Consider the following 19,967-nt stretch of genomic DNA (forward strand, 5'->3'; position numbering starts at 1 on the left):
GTGCTTTCCACTGAGATTGAAATAATGCGTTCCAGTGGACATGGCTGACTCTGTAGAGACCCCTGAGGGCCTTTGATATTGTGTTCCCAGACTACTGTGCAAAAACACGTAAGTTGTTTCTGCACTGAACTGACAGAGTCCAGGGATTATTTATTAGCCTCACCTCGGTGCTTGGCCTTACCTGTGATAAAGTGTCTGCTGCTAATGCCTAGTTGCAACCAGCATACCTTGTTGTAAACTGCTAACTTAACCCACCTTTTTGGTGGCAAAGCAAGTATAACTTAATTTGGGCAAGCACAAGCTAATTTTTTTTCTTTTTTTTTTTGCCAGTGTGATCTATTTAACACATTATTGAGCTTTTAATTGAGTGTAACAGTTTATATTCTCGCTGTCACTCCGAACTAGTCAAGGGAAGTCTCTTGAATATAAATCCACAGTCATAAACCACAGAACAGAATAATATAGAATTTCCATACGGTTATCATCTTTTCAGAAATGTTGTGGCTGATATTGGTTAGTTTCTAAACAGGAATTAAAGGAATACGTAGAAGGTTTGAATATTGAGAGCCTGGGAAAACCAATTTGTGAGAAGAAATGACAAGAGTTTTAGTTTAGTGTGGAGATGGATGGTATGCTTTGCTGTTTTATATCTTCTACCATTTAAGGTAGAGTGCTTACGTTTTTTTCATGGTCTAAAGATGAGGGGAAATTTTGTGGAGCTTAAAGGAACAACAGACGTAAAACTACTATGTTATTTTTGCATTCAGAAAAGACTGCTTGTATTGAGACTGAAGACTACACTGAAATGGAAGAGTTAGATTACTGAAATGGGTAGATTTTTAGGGCCGAAACTATCCCAGTCTTAACTTTGGAGCTTCACTTTCAGTATGTTTAGTAAGTCTCTTTTGTTCTATGAGAAACCTCTAGGCAGTTGCAGCATTATGTCATGCGAATAGCTGGAATAGCCCCATCTGGGTAAGTAGGAGGTAAAGTACTTAGTTAAAGTGCATAGAGTCCAGAAGCTAGATAGAGAGGAATACATCCTCTTCTATATGAGCTCAGAGCAGACTACCACTTTCCTCATACTGAGCTCAATACTACAAGCAGCAATCACAGCCACTTGCCTTCGCAGCCAAAGCCATAGGAGCTACTCGGCATGATGTCAGTGCCTACATCTTGTGCAGCTGCCCTTTTGTTGGGAAAGTTGTTGACCTGTGTTCTAGACCATAGTTAAGACAGCTCTAGAAGGCTTTAAAACTGGTATTTCCCAACTCTTTCTCCTACTCCCTCTCTATGCTAATAATACTTCTCTTCCCTAGGTATCCTGTAGCAGAATCTTAGGCTCTGAATACAGTAATTTTTTTGAGTGGCACAGTGTTAAAAACAGCTCAAGCTGGTTAGCTGCAGAGAGGGGCCTCAAAGAAAGCAATCCTTGAGCCCTTACAATTTAAGTTTCCCACCCTTCATGTAACAGTTTGGTCCAAATATTAGGGTCTGGGGTCAAGTTGTTCTCAGTTAGGTCCCTTCACTGTCTCTAGGCAGGCTGTTTCTCCTTTCTCTAAGTTTGCAGGTTATGCTGACAGAGGTAGTGGCCTTCCTTGCTTCCTTATCTTACACCAGCTCTGGGGCCTCCTTTTACTTAAGTAGGTAAAAAGCTCAGCATATCTATGAGAAAGTTCACAGCTTGTGGCCTGAGGCTTCAGCACATCTAGCTACTAATGCTAAGTAAGTTACGCTAAGTGACTAATTTCCTTTATTTCTTTACAGTCTAGAAATGAGATTGGGTACTATCAAAGACACAATTTTAGCCCCAGGAGTCTTAGTAGCAAACGCAACTTGGCTCCAAATCCAGTTATTAGGGCACTCATGTTGAAATTTGGGCTTTTAGGTCCTGCTGTCAGGCTTGTTGGTAGAAAAAGTATAAACCAGATATTGGATAAATACAGAAGTCATGTTTAGAAGAGACAGTCTGGTGATAAAAGCATTTTCATTGTTATGTTTTGAATTCTAAGCTAAACAGGCCTAATTTGATTCCTTATGTTTCCTGGAGGAAAGTTCAAGGCATTATTGAACTATTATATGATAAGACAGGTAGTGCCACAGATGACTATTTCATCTGTTTCAGAGATTACATTTTGGCTTTTCGGAAGTGGAGAGATGCCCCCAACTCTTGCAGTGCTCATTATCCTTCTTGATTTCTGCAGGTGTGTGAAAAGTCAGTACCTTCTTCAAGGTTTACTACATAGCTTTCAGCAGCTTCTTCTTCAACATGGAGATGATGCTTATTGTCCTTCTTGAGATGCCTGACTTGCTTCAAGCACTGTGTAGAAAAATACATACACGTAATCTGGGGAGTTTGAGTTAGGAAAAGGTGACTGTTGTCTACATCAGATGTTCAAGGTTGGGTTGGTTTTTTATTTCTTTTGGCCTTTTTATTTTATTTTTTTTTTCCCCTGGGGGTTTGGTTCCAAGACCCCAGTTAGACTAACAGTGAATGTATAAGGTAGAGTCCAGTGAGTGACATGAAGTAATGAAAAGAGATTTCTGAGCTTCATGTCTTTATTGGGGCTTCCACGAGTCAAAGCATGAACAGTAGAAGATGCTAATGTATGTTTGTGGCCATAGAGGTTAAGTTAATATTCCAGTATTGTTTTCAAGCAATATCATGATGAGATTCCCAGTGAAGGACTTTGCAAAACAATATATATTTTTTAAGCTTTTCATATTTGTGTAACAAACTGATACTTTTTTATGTGTTGAATCATTTGGCATGACTAATTTCAGGTGATCCTGAATAATTGTTTGCCTTGTGTTTTTATCAATACATACTGTGAACTGCTTTGTGAGTGTTTTACTGATTTGCTAATGGGTAGTTCCAGGTTAAACCTGATGTGCTGTCAGGGGCTAATGGGGCTGAACTCTAAAAATCTGATGTAGCCTGTGGAATACAGAACTTGCTTTTATCTTCCTTGTAAATGTCAGACATCAGAAATACTTGTGGTTAAAATATAAGATGCATGTATTTCAAATTAGAATTTGCATGTTATTCTGATTCCTGTTTCTCTGCTTTAGGCCAGAACAATGATAGCTGTTGGACTTGGTGTTGCAACTGTTGCATTTGCAGGTAAGCTAAATTAACAGCTGAGTGTGGAACTGTCATTTGTGAGCTGCTATTTCCAAACAGTTAATGAAGTTTCTAATGAATATAAACAGTGGAAGATAGATTGTTTGAGAGTGCTATGGAGAATTGTGTCCAGTTATAGTTCCCATTCCTTCGAAGTCCTGGACGTATTTTCCAAAATTCTTTTTGTGCAGTTACAACTTGAAACTAATTTTATGGACAGCAGCTAAAAGGTTCCATCTGCTTTTTGCCTGCAAAATGTCATGTGAAAAGTTTACTTTGTTTATTTAATAACATATTGCAAGGTGGATGCTCTGTAGTATAGAAGAGTGCAACAGGATCTTGTGATGTAAAGGTAACACCTAACAAATTCAGAAAGAGAAAAATAGAAGGTTTAAGTGGCTACAGTGATTTATCACACTAAACAGTTCCCATATGTTGTGGTTTAAGCCCAGCCAGTAACTTGGAACTATGCAGCCGCTCACTCACTCCCCCACCTTTTTCCTTCCCCCCTCTCCCAGAGGGACTGGGAGGAGAATCGGAGGAATGTAACTCCCACGGGTTGAGATAACAGCACTCCAGTAACTAAGGTATAATACAAACCACTACTGCTACCAATAATAATGATAAGGGAAATAACAAGGGGAGAGGACACAACCGCTCACCACCCGCTGACCGATACCCAGCCTGACCCGAGCAGTGATCTGGGCCTTCTGGGTGACTCCCTCCAGTTTATATACTGGGCACGATGTATTGTGGTATGGAATACCCCTTTGGCCAGTTTGGGTCAGATGTCCTGTCTCTGCTTCTTCCCGGCTTCCCCTCCTCCCTGGCAGAGCATGAGACTGAGAAAGTCCTTGGTCGGAGTAAGCATTACTGAGCAACAACTAAAACCATCAGTGTTATCAGCATTGTTCCCAGGCTGAAAGTCAAAACCACAGCACTGCACCAGCTACTAAGAAGGAGAAAAAATGACTGCTGTACCTGAACCCAGGACACCATAGTACATTGTTTGTTACCTGAACTCTTTGCATCTGGACTGTATGTTCTTCTGAAAAAGAGGTTCTAGTCTGAACACAGGGCATGAGTTTAACATGAATAATACTTTGGCTTACTCAAACTGGATGACTGTTTGGTTTTGAAACACACAAACTGATTTCCATTATTTTCGGTATATAAAAGCAGCCAGGGTCAGCTGTGTGCAAATACATACACCAAGAACTGGTGCAACAGCTGAACAAGTTGCACCAAACTTCAGTGGGTGTTTGGTGCGTACAGCGGTTAGGGGGAGGAAAGCCAAGATCTTTGGTAATGTACACCTTTAGGCAGTTGGTTTATATATGTGTTTGTATAGAAGCAGAAGAGGAATGCTTTTTAGAATTTCTGTTGATTGAGCTGAAGAATTAATGGCAGCTAGCAGAAAGGTGGTAGCAGAAAGCATGAAGAAGGTGAGGTAATATATAAGTAGATCACAACATTTCAGCAGTGGTGCTCTAATAGTGGCTTTAGCTTCTGTGTTAACACAGGCACAGGCTTAGATAGCTAAAATAAGCTATGGATGCATTATGTACTTTAAGAAAGCAAGATACTATCTGATTGAAGCAGAGCCCCATTTTTATAAAAAGTTTTTCCATTGTGTGTAATAATAAGTTACATTGCTAATGAACAGTTGATCAAAACAATAATTGGAAAGAGGGAGCGTAGAGAGAAAATTCTCCAGTTAACATGGCACAAATCTTGATTCTGAAGTTGATAGACCTGCTTTGTACTTCTGAGAGCACAGTCTAATAGTTTCCTCAAGCCTTTGCTAGCTATAGATATTCATGACCAGTGAGGAGTTGAATGGCTCTGAATCCTAGAAGATCCTCTCTTTGTAGCAAAATAAAAAATGCAGTACTTACAAAATGTGTGATTAAGCATACAAAATCACAGCAAGAAACATGTAGTACATAGATTTCTTTTTTTGAAGACATAACCTTTGAACAGTATTTAATAAATAATGTACATCCAATGCTAATGTTTCATGCTACCCTTTTTCTTGAATTTCATAAGGCATATATCTTCATTTATCATATTGAAATGCATTTCAATCTATCTATTTTGTGAGCAAACACAATGGATCTTTGCAGTCCATGACTAGGTTTCTAGATGAAGTATACTGAGCTTCTTCCATTCCCTCTCCCAACAGTACAAAGATTGAAAAATGTAAACCATAGCAAGGTTAGTTTGGGATGACTTCTGGGCAGGATCCACAAATGGCTGTTGGGGGAACAACTTCAAAAGCAGTAAAGTGCAATAGTGCTGTACAGCAAATAAATGAGACAAAAAGATTAAAAAGGAAGGGGGTTGATTTTTTTTTTTTTTTTTTTTTTTAACCCCAAAATTCTTTCTGCTTTACACTGATGAACATAAGTTGGAGGCATTTTTTCTCCTTTTAGTGAATGTTGGTCATAATTTCATTTAACTTCAATCTTTTTCAGGTCGTTATGCTTTTCACCTTTGGAAACCATTGGAGCAGGCAATTACAGAGACAGCAAAGAGGATTTCAACTTCTGTAAGTTTAGAGGTTACTTTCTGCTGAATTAATGATTTTGTTTCAAGTATCTAGAGAGGAGCCATTTTATGTTATATACAACAAGTGCCATTTTGATTATTCTTTTTCCAGGATAAGGGTGCTCCTTATTGTGTATGTTCTGACATATTATCTGGTATGTTTTTAAATCCCTGTGGATGAAGCTATATCAAAAGATATTTGAGTTTGATAAACAGAATTTCCTGGTGATGTTCCATGTTTCAGTACTGTTTGCTAGTTAGTGTATGATAAATGGTTGAAGTGTGCTTTGAGAAAATAGCTAATTCCTAGAGATTACAAAATGATGACGTGCAGTTTCATTTCAAGAAGCTAAAAATGAAAGAAGTTAGTCATTTTTTCTTTTTTTTGCTTTTTTTTTCTCCCCCAGATACAGTGTTAAAATCAAGAAAAATTGATAAACTTCTAAGAAAGGTTGCCATAGAGATGGAGGAGCTTGTTTTCTTGTTCATACATGAGTTGTCTTTTTTTTTCTTCCCCATCTGATTTGAACTGTTAATCAAGTTTTTGCTCTTTGTTTTGCCCTATATATTTAACAATGTAATAATGACGTAAAAAAAAAAAATCAAGGGATAGGGTGTTGTGAGAGGAGCATATGCAGGGAATATTCAAGAGCATTTACTTTTTGCTTCAATGGCTATACTGTCCTCTGGTAAATAAATAAACACATTCCATTCCTGTTTGATTAAAGTAATTCCAGTGAGGTAGATGTTTGATTGTAGAAGTATATTCTTTCAGAACACTTTTCCACAGCTGAAAGAATACAATTCCCCTCTTGATGGTCCTGTATGAGGGTCTTGCGGGAGTAATTGTTGCAGATTATTATTTCCTGAAAAATATATTAAAGGTAGTTTGTTTGGTTTTTTTAGTGATTGTTAGCATTGTACCTATTAATGCAAGGCGGGTTGCAACACAGTCTGTCTACATGATATAGACAGATGCTAGGGTCCAAATACATTTGCCATCTGTACTTTCTGTTCATGTGCAGAAGGTGTAGGTTTGATCAAAGCAAGCTTCCTGGGGAGGGAGAAGACTCTAAACATGGGCTGTCCTCTTGGGGCTGGTCCACACTTGTTTTTAATTGCAATGTATATCAGCCAGAAATGGTGCTCCTGGATCAGTTTTTGCTCTCTGTCCCTCTATTGCATTGTTGTTGAGAGACCAACTTTTTTTTTTTTTCCTTTTCAAAGTAATTTTTTGAGAGATTCCCAAGTTGCCTGCCAAAACAGCAGAGGGGACTTTAGGTACTGTGAATTAAATTGCTTTCACATGATGTGGATACAGTCTGACTTGCAGGCTTGCTAGAGATAGCTCGCAGGAAGGACATGTGGTTTCAGGGTAGGGAGTGCTTCAGTCTTCACCCTCCCACCTCAGCAGTTTTACTCCAGCATTTCTTCTATACGTTTGTAGGTACAGGCTAGAGGATCTATATTCAGACATCTTCATATAAGAAAGCAGGCAGTGACTCTTTAACACATTGAAATATGACATGCTACTGCACAGAGAGGTGTCTGTTCCTAGGAAACTGTACCCCTCAGTACTGGTATACTGGCTGAGCCAAGCTCATTACAGGTCTATCTCATTTTTACCACAGTGACTTTCAGAGTCTTGCAGAATTCATGAACAACCATAAAGAGGAAGCCAGGTGCTTCTGCATTCACAGTATTCATAGCCCCAGGAGCTGCATCCTGTCTGCCTTCACATCCTGCCTTACAGCCCGGAATTGTGTGTTGATTTCCAGTAGAATATCTCTCGTCCGCTATTCTATTTCTGAACTTGAAAATACAAGTTTTCAGTGTAAGATGAGATCTGCTGAATAAAGTAAAAACCCTTCCTGGTTGCCATTAACTATATGTATTTGTCAGCTTTATATTTGTGTGGGTAATAATATTTTCTTCTACAATCACACTGCAAAGTTAAGACCCTTGTATAATTCTTAGCCAAGGTTATTTGTTCTTTACTACTCTACAGCTACTACTGTCTTGGATTTTATTTTTTCTACCTTTTTTTCTCCCCTTAATAATCAGTTATTTCCTATTTATAACTTTTCTCTAAAACAATAGTAAAAACATCAGGTACAAAGATCCTGTGTAAGTGCTTACTATGAAAACTTCTTATTTTAGCGGCTTTATGTGATTTTGTTTGGGGAATTTGAAGCTGCTGAATATAATCTGTGGATTAGCACTTTCCTCACGTTTCTTTACAGCATATTGACCTCTAAACTCGACTGACAAGGGAAATCAAGCATTTAGTACTTCTACCTATGCTTTCTGGATAAAGTATCTCGTGACATTTAGTGTCCAGGCTTAGTGTTACTTTGCTGGTTTTCTGTGGTGTTTGGAAGTGCCTAACTTAGTCACTGTGATAATTTTCAGTTGTCACTCTAGCTTTCTAGAATCAAACCCTGTCCCTCATCACCGCTTTCTTTTGAGAGACTGTGAAGCAGTTGCCTATTTAAAAGCTAGCTTGTTCTCTCTGTAAGCCACCACTCTTCTTCACCCCATTTTCATCTTTCATTTGCAATAGAAATCACAGTTCATGTTGGTTGCAGTCACCATACAAGGTAATCCAGATGATGTTTATCCTTTCTTCCTGCTCACTAAGAAATGACTTGTGCAAGGTCAAGTTGAGCAATTATGAAGCAATCATTTAAAATGCCTTCTTGTTGTATTTTGAGTATTTGACACTTTGTATTTACTTACCTGAATAAATGTGTACATTCAGCAACTGCACTCATGTTTTATTCAGAAATAGTAAGTAAAGGCAAGTAAAAGTGCTGTTTTATTCTGAATTTCTACCTCTAATTTATGGCAGTTAAATATATATTCTAAATATGAAATGTAAATGCTACTGTGATTTAGTCGCTAATTTTTCTACTTCTTTTCAGTGGAGAAAGATATAAGAGGAAACATTGTCAGTTTCCCTCTATGACAAGTCATAATGCTCATTTCCAGAGAAACGATTTTTTTTTTTTTTTTTTCTTTTAGTTTTAGCCTAGTTTTGTTACTGGTGTCACAAATGCCAGTGACATTGTTCTGTTCCTGTGTGTAGTGACAAGAGTGTTGCCAACAGAAGGTGTGTAGCAATAAGCAGTCCTTTGGCTTTTCTTCTTCAGACCTTAATACTGTTAATTATAATGTTAGTATTTCCTTAAAATGTGAAATTAAAGAAGAAAGAAAAAAAAAACATTCATTACATTTCTTTGTTGAATCAATGATATTGAATATTGAAAGATGGAAGATATTGAAGATAGAAACAGCAATTCTAGGCAAAAATACACAAACCCCGCAATCCTGAAAATTCTGTGTTCCAGAAGAAAAAGGTGTCTTCTATAGTACATTAGAGATCTTTTTGCACTGTTTCCCTTGTTGGATGTGATTCCGCTCAAATTCATAGAGTTCTGAATTGAGAGGTAAAGGTAACAACCATCTCCCTTGTCCTTCATTGAAAATAAAGTGTTTAGAGAATAATGCAATTGCAGTTCATTTCATTTATTTTAATTTTTATTTTTTTCTAACTGAAGTTAAGTTAAAATTTATCTTGGTAAATTGTAGATTATATTATAACTCAGCTTATAAATAGTTTTTTACTGTAGTTTGGTGGGTTTTGGTTGTTTTTTGGGTTTGTTTTATTTTTTTCCCCTTCCAGCGTTTGTTACTTTTCCAGTAGAGGATTGTATTGATAGTGGAACAAAACAGAGAGGTTTTGGAAAAATTCACTACTTCATGGACTATGATGGATGGTCTGAATTAACGGAGTTTTGAATCTCTTACTTGGCATGGAAACTGATTGTGCTTTGCCTGTGCTATGCCAGGAAGAGTGTCTTGAAGATGTCACAGTCCAAATGGATTGGATTTTCTTAGCTGACTGCTTTTGTGAAAATTTGCAAGAGTGAATAGATATTTGCAGAGCAAGTCCAGCCATTTTGTGTCATGTTGTGACATCTCCATGTCCCCCCCACCAATAGCTTTTGCTTAGAAAGCAGAACTCGCATAAGTTGCTAAATAGTAACAACACGCAAAGAAATGAAATAAATTAAATTACAGCCCCTCACCTCAAATAGTATGAAGAAACAGCTCATTTCAATAATTTTTCCAGTACAGAATTTGTTTGCAATAGCTGGAGTTAATAAATAATCAAGTGTCTAGAACTGCCTGCTCATTGAGGAGTTCTCATAACAGAAAAATACCTTGAGCATTGTTTCATTTCATTGCAGCCATTACTCAGAATTTACAAGTGAGGGGGAAAAGCTTTAATTTCACTAGCATGCAAAAGTTGTTTCATTAGGGAACTAGAAATTTGCCAAGATGCTTCCTAAAATGAAGACTCAATTTCTTCCCCTTATTCTAAGCAATGGAAAAAATGGCGTTTATATCTAATTTCCTTTTGCTTTAAATTCTGTTTAGGAGCAAGATCTTAATTTAAGAATTGATTATTCTTGGTACGTGCTTCACTTCCAAGAAGAAAATGCTTTTTCTCGATGACCAATTCAACAAACTGTGTGCTAAAGGATACAGACAGCAGAATTTCTTTTTATTCCTCTTGGATGTGAACCACATCAAGGCTTCCCAAGGTTAGAACAGTGTCAAGGAAGTAGTCTTTAAAAACATGGCAGAGTATTTCTGAATGTAAGCTTTATAGCCACCTCTCCCTATTCTCTTAATTTGAATAGTATTTTAGGTGAAATCTACCAAGAACAGAGATGAGCTTTGTTAGAGATAATTCAAGTATTGGTCTTTACATGAATAGTGATCCAGTGTCCTTGTGTATTAGAGTTGTATGCCAGAGGTGAAGGGCAAAGAAGAATTAACCTTTTCAGAAATCCATCTGCACCTAAGCTGCTTTGGGAGAAGTCCTGGAAAATCAGAGGCCATTAAAGTGTGTTTTTCTCTCCTGACTGTAGTAACTGTTCAGCATCATTGCAAATTTCTGTGCAGTTCTGCCTCCTCAAGGGTGTTATCTGGTGACCATTAAATTATTAGCATCATTTCCTCTTGGAGGACTGGGAAAGCCCTGTGTATTCCTTTAGTGTTATATACTCTAACCTGTAAAGTCGATGTGTGCTATTACAGACCTCTTTTGTGTTATGCTGTAGCTATAGAAGTGGTTTCTCAACAGATTTTTGTTGTAGGCATGACATGTCCACAGTTGCTGCAGCTTTGATACTTGTAGTGTTATGGTAGTGGTTATTTCATGTAAGGTTTGGGTTGGTAAGAAGGAAGATAAAATTAGTTTCAGATCATAGGAGCACGCCAGAAAAATCTCCTTTTGTGACTGCTGTGTGTGATTTCATGGTAGCAATAGGTGAAGTATTTCTGAAACATGCTTTTGGGTGAACGTCGCTCCAAGCTTGGTTACAGGCTTTGCTTAGATATCGTAGACAAAGCCCTTTAAATGCTTTAATGCTTTTGAAATTATGTAAAAAAGAGTTTGAGTAAACATAAGGCAGAATTCTCTCTGAATATGAATGACTATTGAGTGAGAAAAGTGTTTTATTAAGGGCCAGGCACATTTTTACTTGGGGGTAAAAGGAACACTTAAAAATAATCTCAGCTCTCAGGCCGGACTTCCCTTTGACAGCAACAAAAGAAGCTTATTTTTCCCCAGTTGATAGGTATTGTATTGAGGAAAAACCTCCAGTCTGTTGAGTGATTTCTGTATGCTAGTTCCCAAAGGCAGGCTGGCTTGGAGCTACATCTGCTGCCTCTGGGACTTGTGCAGCTTAGACTCTTGTCTGTGTAGCAATGGGCTAGTCCTTAATTCTACTTACAGAAACATTTACATCGACGACATCACACCTGACTATCCGTGGTGATTCAGTAACTTGTATTTTAAATTAAATAATTGACAAATATACTTTCAAACCATTCCCTATAACATTTACTTGTTGTAATCATTTACTCTTCATCTCCTCCTTTTTAGCGTTCTTTTTCCACTTGTGTCTTTTTATTCCCCTTCTTAAAACAGTGGCTAAAGTATCATATGCCAATGAGTTTAAAAAAAACCTGTCTCCAGATCCTGTGTCTACTTGTCATCAGTCAGCGATGTCCAGGAAAGGATGTAAAGGCAAAAGTTGGTTAGGATTTCCCCATGTATTCTGATACTTTCCACTGTTCTCCAGCTTTCCTGAAATAGAGGTTGTAGCTTTATGCTAAACCTTTTTTCTTTTTTTTTTTCTATTTGCTTTTTGTGTATTTTTCAGGGTTCCTTCAAAGAACTCTCAGTATTTTTTTAAGTAACATTCTTTCACATGAAAAGAATATATAAGTTATCTCTTCTTATCCTTCTATTGTTGTTTTCAACTATTCTGTAGAAATATCTGGTCTTCAAAGTGATTGTCCTTAATTCCTTGGATGCCAGAGTATTTTGACTTTTGTAATTTTCCATTGCAGTGGTACCAAAGCTGTTCCAAGTAAGTTTCCCCCTTTCCCTCCTGTGCCCTCCCCAAGACATACACTGTACTACTCTGTGCTAGTTTGTACTTTGATTCTGGACTGTTTTACCTAAAGGCAGGATTTTTAACAGTTGTAGCTATTAATCTCTCTTATTAGCAGTAGAAGATTGTAAAAACACAGATAGTTATTTTTAAGTCATTTTTTTGTATGTGTTAACACTCAGGAGAAGTCCTTTCGTATTATCTGGTTTGTAGTCATTCCATGCCTTCAAAATAAATTATAGATGAATGCAATGCTCTGAATGAGGTCATATAAATACGATTTAGGTCCTGGCACCTTGTACATGAAGCTAATTATTGCTTGTTTTCCCTTTCTTCTTTTTAGAGTCTTTCATCATACTATAAAGGAGGATTTGAACAGAAAATGAGTAGGCGAGAAGCTAGTCTTATTTTAGGTGTAAGGTAGGTGTGTTGCATTAATATGTTTTTGTCTGGTATGTATTGAATGAAGAAAATGCATGTTGCAAGAATGTGCAATGCTCTTGGCAAAATCTTTTTAAAAGACTTCTCGTGGCTTATAAACCATTCTAATGTTCTGCTTAAGCTAAAAAGCAAACAGTAGAATGCTAATAAAACATGCAACTTGTGTTTGGTTTGAAGGCATGGTAACATATTGCAGTGAAGAATTGGTGCTCTAGAAATAATCAGAATAGCACATACTGTGCTAATTAGTGTAATCACATGGCCTGGTCTCCAAAAAAACCTTTGAGATGAGGAATGTTGAAGATTATATTAATAAATGAGGAGAACGAATCAATTTTGCTTGTTTTTTTCGTAAGTCAGTAACATTTTTTTCTTTCTCCACTCTGATTTGTTTGGATTTAAAAGGTTGTGGCATATTCCAAACAAACAGAAAAAAACCCCGAACCAAAGACCCCAACTTGAAGGGACTTGTCATTTAGAGTAGGTATGGGAAATAATTCCCATTTTATGTGGAAATAATTTCTGAGTATTCAATGAATTTTTCAGTGGATTTTTAACAAACATTTGGATGGCCAATGGTAGCACAAGTCTTGGTGTTTTCTGTAAAGCAGGTGGTATGGTGGGTTTGAGGGCTTTCCAGATGAGGGAGCAGATCTGACCTTAGGTGGTAGTTTTCTCATTTATGGTCTAGATCAGTTCTGAATAAAAATAAATAAAAAAAGGGGGATAGTTTTAATTATCCCCAGAGAAATTATTTCAGATGGGGAATACTGGGACTTAAAACCCTGTTCCGTGTGCTATTTGTGTTTGCTTCTAGCATAATGGAAATTACACAGATTTAGCATTCACTTTAGAAAATAAATTGCATCTATTTGAAATATTTCATGCTTGCACACTGAAGAAGAGATTTATAGGAATGCTCTTTAGAAATATTTCATTTGGCCTTTGTTTGATAACGTATTAACACTTCCACTTTGTAAGGGCACATTCAATGATACTCTAGAGTAGCACATAGCAGCTTATTAAAGTGTGTTTACAATGGCAATGCATAGCCTGAACACTGCTCATGGGTATGTCTGCAGTTTCGTCACAACTGAAATCAGGCCCCTTTTTTTAATTTTTAATTTTAATAGCTTGTGTCTTCACCAGGAGCACTGACACTGCTTGTTGCGTTTAAACTCAGCCTTGCATGTATTAAGACTTAATCAGATTTGAGGAAAGTTCTTCTTAATATTTGAAGGTTTGAGCCTTAAAGTGTGTAGAAGCATAGTTAACATCTTTATAGGAAATCTTGACATTGTTTAAACACAGTTTTCTAGACCAGATTTAACTCACTGCTTTCTGTATGGTATGTATAATATATATGTATATCTAAATACCACCAAAAAAAAAAAAGGCAAGCGAGTTTTAAAAGTGTTACGGGAAATGCCAGGGTATTTTCCTGGATCTGTTCAGGCCCTGATGTTCTTGTAACGCTTGTACCCTGTGTCACCACTTCCAAGTCATGTTAAATTTCGAGGTAAAGACTTTCTTCAGTATTTCAAGTGCTGAGTATGCACAGGCAGTATAAATGCTAAATACAAGCCATGATAAAGGTGTGCATTTAACGGTAGCTTTTAGATTTCCAATATACTGGCCTATTACACATCCTTCCTGTAGATGCTGAGGAGGCTGTTGTGAGGTCTCCCGGCAGCCCTCTTTTCTCCAGGCTGAACAAGCCCTGCTCCCTCAGCCTCTCCTCCAAGGGTGAGTGCTCCAGCCCCCCAACCATTGTGGCAGCCTTTGCTTGGACCTGCTGGGGTTGGTCTTTCCTCTACAGAGGCCCCAAACGTGGAGGCACCAGCTAGATATGGTTGGCTGAGTAGAGGAGAACAGCTGCTGCTTTGACCCAGTGACCATGTTTCTGTTCACACAGCTCACGAGGCTGTTGTCCTCTGCAGCCAGGGTAAGCTTCTGGTTTTTCATTTTGCTGTATCATGGGTTCCTTCCAGCAGAGCAACTCCCCAGCCCGGCTTTCCCCCGTCTGTAGCACTGCAGGGGGCTCTGCCTTCCCAAACACTGGGCTCTGCATCTGTCCTTGTTGAAGGGTTCTTGTCACCCCATTCTGGCAGCCTGTCCAGGTCCCCCTGAATGTCAGCCATACTCTCTAGTGTATTGATTATTCCCACCAAGGTGGTGGATATCTCAGCTAGTTAATGATGTTAGAAGGCAGCATGAGACCGTGTGGCTCAGGTTGTCTGGCTGTACCAGTTCAACAAAAAAGCGATTTTCACATTAAGGGGTTTTTGGTAGTGATTAACAATCTTTAAAGACCAGTCTGACTGTGAGATAAGCAATATCTCATAAACAGCAAATTTGATGTAAACTGCCTAATTTTATTCTTGAAGCAGAACTGCATGATTTTCCATAGTACAAAACTGCCACATTTCCAGAGTTACTCTTTGGCCATCTGAGTTTCTAAATGTGGTATATTGACTTTCCTTTTTATTGCTAAATAACACCTTTACAAATCAAAATATAGGTGATTGTTATTTTTAGCTGTCCAATAACAAATTGTTTGATTTTTATATTTATATAATTCAAGGCCTTCCACCTTCTGTTTAATTCTTACTTGTTGGGTTACTTTCTGTTCCATTGAAGTACTCTTTTCTTATGCAGTCCTGTGAACTATTTTTGCAACATACCCTAATTTCCCTGTGACGGAATAATAAGTAAAGGTTGTTTACCTCTGGAATTCAGTTAGACTGATACTGTGCATTCAAACTGTACCTACAAAAAGATTAATTAATTGAATCATCATTGATTAAGAAGTCACCTGAAGTGGAAAACACTGCTTCATTTCTGCATGTTAACAAATGATGACAAACTAAGCCATTCAAACTGTCTTTCTGCATACGATAGCCGTACCATGTTGGTCTACCGCATCCACAAGTGATTATTTGTCTGGTAAGGTACATATTTAATTTAGGCCAAGTACGTATTTTATGTATCTGTCATTGAAGGAAACAACATCCTGTAGCACTTGTAAATCAGCATGTCCCTGAACATAACACACTGAAGAGCTTTGAAAAAATTATGAATACCTGAACAGCTTTGCAAAAATAACAAATACAGCTTTGGTTTTGTTTTGGGCATTTTTTTATCATCCCCCCTCCCTGGCTCCTGCAGAAAGAAGAATTATTTATAGCAGCTATAAAAATATTTACAGTAGAACAAAATGTGCTAATATTAAATATTTGTTGTTTTGTCTCTGATCATAAAAATACTTATTTTCTACAAGGAAAAATAAGTGTTTTCTGCATTTAATGATAAGAATAACTAGCTGGAAACACCCTAGAGCTGTTGGGTTTTCCCTTTTTTTTAATCATTTATTTTAAATGAGTATGAGTTTTCTTAAAAAAACTGAAAGATATTTCTATGTCAAGTACACAGGCTTTTAAAAAATGTCCTGTGTGTCTTACGTGCCTTTGTTATTTACTTCTTCAGAGGTGCAGTTTTATGTTTCGTCCACAAGATGGTGAAAATCTCAAGTTTTAATTATTTTTAAACCAGTATAAACTGTTAATTTATAGCCTGAGTTCAGTGACATTTATGGCAAGCATTTCAATTTATTTTTGCAGTCCATCTGCTGACAAGGCCAAAATCAGAACAGCCCATAGAAGAATCATGATTTTGAATCATCCTGATAAAGGTAAATAATGATTACTTTTCTTAACCAGAGTGGGAAAGGAAGAAGCTTAAACGAGATCCTTTAAGTATGCTGAGTGTGTAAATGAGCACTGAGTGCAAATGTATGTTGTTTGTTTATAGACTTGAGCTTGTGTGTGTCTACTTTCAGATAAACTAGACTTTATGAACCACAGTTTTACCCATTTTTCTTCAGCGCTGTTTTCTATAGTTCAGTTAAAACTATGAGCTCAGGGACCAGTCTTACACGCTTTAAAAATCTTACTCAAAAATAAGACAAAATTAACTGTAACATTTTTATATTAAACTTGACATTCCTGGTTTGAACTGAGAGGGATCAGTCATATGTAAGACAGTAACTTTCTGGTGGCAAATGTTCTGCAGTCACTAAGTACATCATTGATGAGTTTCAGACATCCTGGAATTCACTTGAAAGAAATGTAAAGTTGGGCAATGTTGCCTTAATGGCCAGTTTTTTAATGTAAATTTATCTTACAGAAAGGCTATTATTATAACTTTAACTACACTACAGCTGGTTGAGAAAGAAAGCCCATATGTTCATTGCTGTTTCTACTTTAAAATAACAGATGGTGAAGAACTGCACTGTATTTCAGAAGTCAAAAGGGGAGATCAGAGGGTTTTTATATCTTCCTGACAGAATTACAGGGTTCCTTGCCAGCACCCCATTTTAAGAAAATGAAGAAATATCTGTTATCGCTGGCCATGGGAAGTTTTTAGGTGTTGCTTTTCTTTGCTGTCTTCACCCCTCACTTTAATTCTAAAGTTGTCCTGCTTATTCAATTCCACGCTTTCATTTTTTACACTTTTTATAATGCATAAACTGCACAGACATAGAAAAGAAATATTCTGCTGCATTTCTAATGTATTATGATGGTCAAAGGCCTCTTAACCACTAGGGTACCAATTAGGTCAAAATCTTCTGATAATGAACTTCTAAGCTTATTGTATCAGTACTCAGAGACGTGAGCCAGAACTGTGAATCTCTGTGTGGATGTTGAGTAGACCTAAAGAGGCAGTTCCCCTTACGAAGATCATACATTTTAATGACCTGCTATTACAGCTGTAATGCACCTGCAGTCGGGCACAGTGTAGATTTGGATGGATGTAGTGAACCCTCCTGCGTGCTATTAAGATGGAGCATTTTCTCAGTAGGAACACCAGTTGAAGGGATTTGTGCCTGTGTGCTGGCCCTGCAGCTCTTCTGGCATGGCCATAGAAAAAAACCTTGTGTAATGTCTTCAGCTGCAGAGAGAGGGCCTGGAGTCATCTTGAACATGTGGCATCACACAGAGACTTCTTTGCTCATGTATATATCTGGATTTCTTCTGGCTGTGGGTAGCACAGATGTGCTTTTAAAAATAATATTCAACATTAGAATGTTATTTTAAACTGCTATTTTACCAGCTGGAATTGATAGAAGAAAGAGCAATAATTACAGATTTTAAAAGTTATATATATTATGAGATTGAAAATGTTGGAGAGAGTTATTAGAAATAAATAAGAAATATGTAGAAGTTCTCATTAAAACATCCCCCAGTGAGCACTATAAAATGGTTGCTTATTAACCTTTACAGTTCAGTATTAAAGAGTTTTAATTGATAAATTGTATGTTAATTTGTCAGTAATTTTATGAAAGAATATTTGCTCATGGAAAAAGAGGGAGAGAGAAGCCTTTTGGACTTGCCTTAATTATAAACAAACACTTAGGCAATCATGAGATTGAATTTTCTCTCATTGGAGGGCTACAAAATTAATATGGCACTTGAGGATGTAAATGTAGTGAAAACACTTCCAGCAGATTTGAATTTACTTTGAGATCCTGCACTCTAGACATGTAAAAATCAACGCACATTTAAAAATTATTTGGGATACATTGTTTATTGCAGTTTTTACTGTTTGATCCTCCTGCCTACTCTTTGCATGAAGCAATACCTGTTGTAGTAAATACTATTCCTGAATAAAAATCCAGGTGTTCGGGTTTTTTTGTTTTTTTTTTTTTTGTTAATAAAAATGAATTAATTTTCCAGTAGCCAGTTTTCTGCCCTTCCCCTGCCCTGCCTCACTTTCTTCCAGTGTGTCTTACATTCAGCCAAAACCAAAATGTGAACAAGAGAACTCCATTACCTTTTCCAGTTGTTTTATTACACCATGAAATCACTTAATAATGATTTGTATTGCTGCAGGAGTGTCCTAAAGAAGTCTTTAAGCCAGCCTTACCTTTTGGTTTGAGTTTTTTTTCATGTGTGTCTACAACTAGTCCTGTGTGTTTCTTCTGTCATTGTCTTTTCTGATGAATAGAATGAATGAAATGATGAATGAAAAAATACGATTAAATAGATGCTTTGGAAAACACTATTCAGTGCACAGTTCTGTTAGAATCACATTTTCATGTAAAAAATACAGGTGTCTTATAGTAAATGGTAAGTTACTGAGACAGACCTTATCAGGTTGGCTTTGGCGACTGTAGGCAGATGGTTGGCACTCAAGGGGAGAGTGAAAAAAGAAAAAACCCAAACACAAAAAGACCACTGAACTGTAATCAGATTGTTAGATGGAGCATAAGGCAATGACAGTGTTCAGGACTAGAAGTTAGAAGGCATACCATGTTTAAATAGCTTTAATGTGATGGTTTCTGGCTGGTAATTTTGGGCGCCTAGCACACAAGAGGCTTGGGGGATGTGCGCATGTGCACAAACGTAATGATTCTTTGTCAAAATTACTTATAAAATTTTACATCTTAATTTTTTGGGATGAGTGGAAATAATAGCTGTTAGCTCTAGCTAAATGTTCAAGACAGCTGACCTTACATACATTTGCAGCAGCATTGCACTGCAAGTCTAAATCACAGCAATGTAAAGTGATTTCAGATTTCAGTCTTCTCTCTGAAATAAATTGTTCAGTGTTATTCTTCAATGATTTCAGTTTTGGTTACATTTCTCATATTTATCAATTAGTTTGTTTCATATCAACGTCATTTTTTAAGCAGTTGTATGAAAAGGATCAATTTGGGAAAGAAGAGCTAGTAAAAGTGATTAATAAGGAGATGTTGCAAGTGAAGTAGTTTGGTACTTAACACTGATGTGTAAATGGTATTCCTTTCCCCTTTTTCTTCTCAGGCGGATCACCCTACTTAGCAACAAAAATAAATGAAGCGAAAGACTTGTTGGAATCCAGTGCCAAAAACTGAAATCCAAAGCCTTGGGTCGTAGGAGATTCAGCAGACACATTGTGCAACAGCTTCATTTCTGCTTGCTCGGCACAGTTTCCTAATGCTGCATTGATTGTTCCTATTTATTTTCATAATTAAAATTTAAGATTATTTAAAAGAAAACTGAAATATTTTACAGTTACGTAAAGTTGTATACAGTTATGCTCCTGCAAGGACCAGGCAGTTGGATTTGATGATCCTTATGAGTCCCTTCCAGACAGAGATATTCTGTGATTGTATGTCTCAATTTTAGTGTATTTTTACTGAATAATGATCCATTACAAGCTCTGAAAATATTCTCTTACTGTCAATGTTTTTCTTCAGAAGTAGTAGCTTATTTCATTAAACTTTTGGAATTCTTTAATATCTAAAAAATAGTCTTAAATACAGGGATTTTTCTTCATTGATGAAGACTTGACTATTGCCAGAAATTCTGTGACGTTTTTGAGTCACAATAAGTATG

At 37.1% G+C, this 19,967-nt stretch overlaps 1 protein-coding gene across 1 annotated transcript; it reads left to right on the forward strand.

The window, feature by feature from the left end:
* Positions 1-3,078: 3,078 nt before the first annotated feature.
* DNAJC15 (DnaJ (Hsp40) homolog, subfamily C, member 15) lies at positions 3,079-19,483 on the forward strand. The gene is made up of 5 exons (XM_010013656.1): positions 3,079-3,124; positions 5,602-5,675; positions 12,491-12,567; positions 16,209-16,279; positions 19,413-19,483. Exons 1-5 carry the CDS (start codon positions 3,082-3,084, stop codon positions 19,481-19,483), a joined length of 336 nt encoding a protein of 111 aa, XP_010011958.1. The 5' UTR covers positions 3,079-3,081.
* The last annotated feature ends 484 nt before the right edge of the window (positions 19,484-19,967 follow it).

This window comes from Nestor notabilis, unplaced genomic scaffold (genome assembly GCF_000696875.1).
Source record: "Nestor notabilis isolate BGI_N333 unplaced genomic scaffold, ASM69687v1 scaffold3694, whole genome shotgun sequence".
NCBI classification, from domain to species: domain Eukaryota; kingdom Metazoa; phylum Chordata; class Aves; order Psittaciformes; family Psittacidae; genus Nestor; species Nestor notabilis.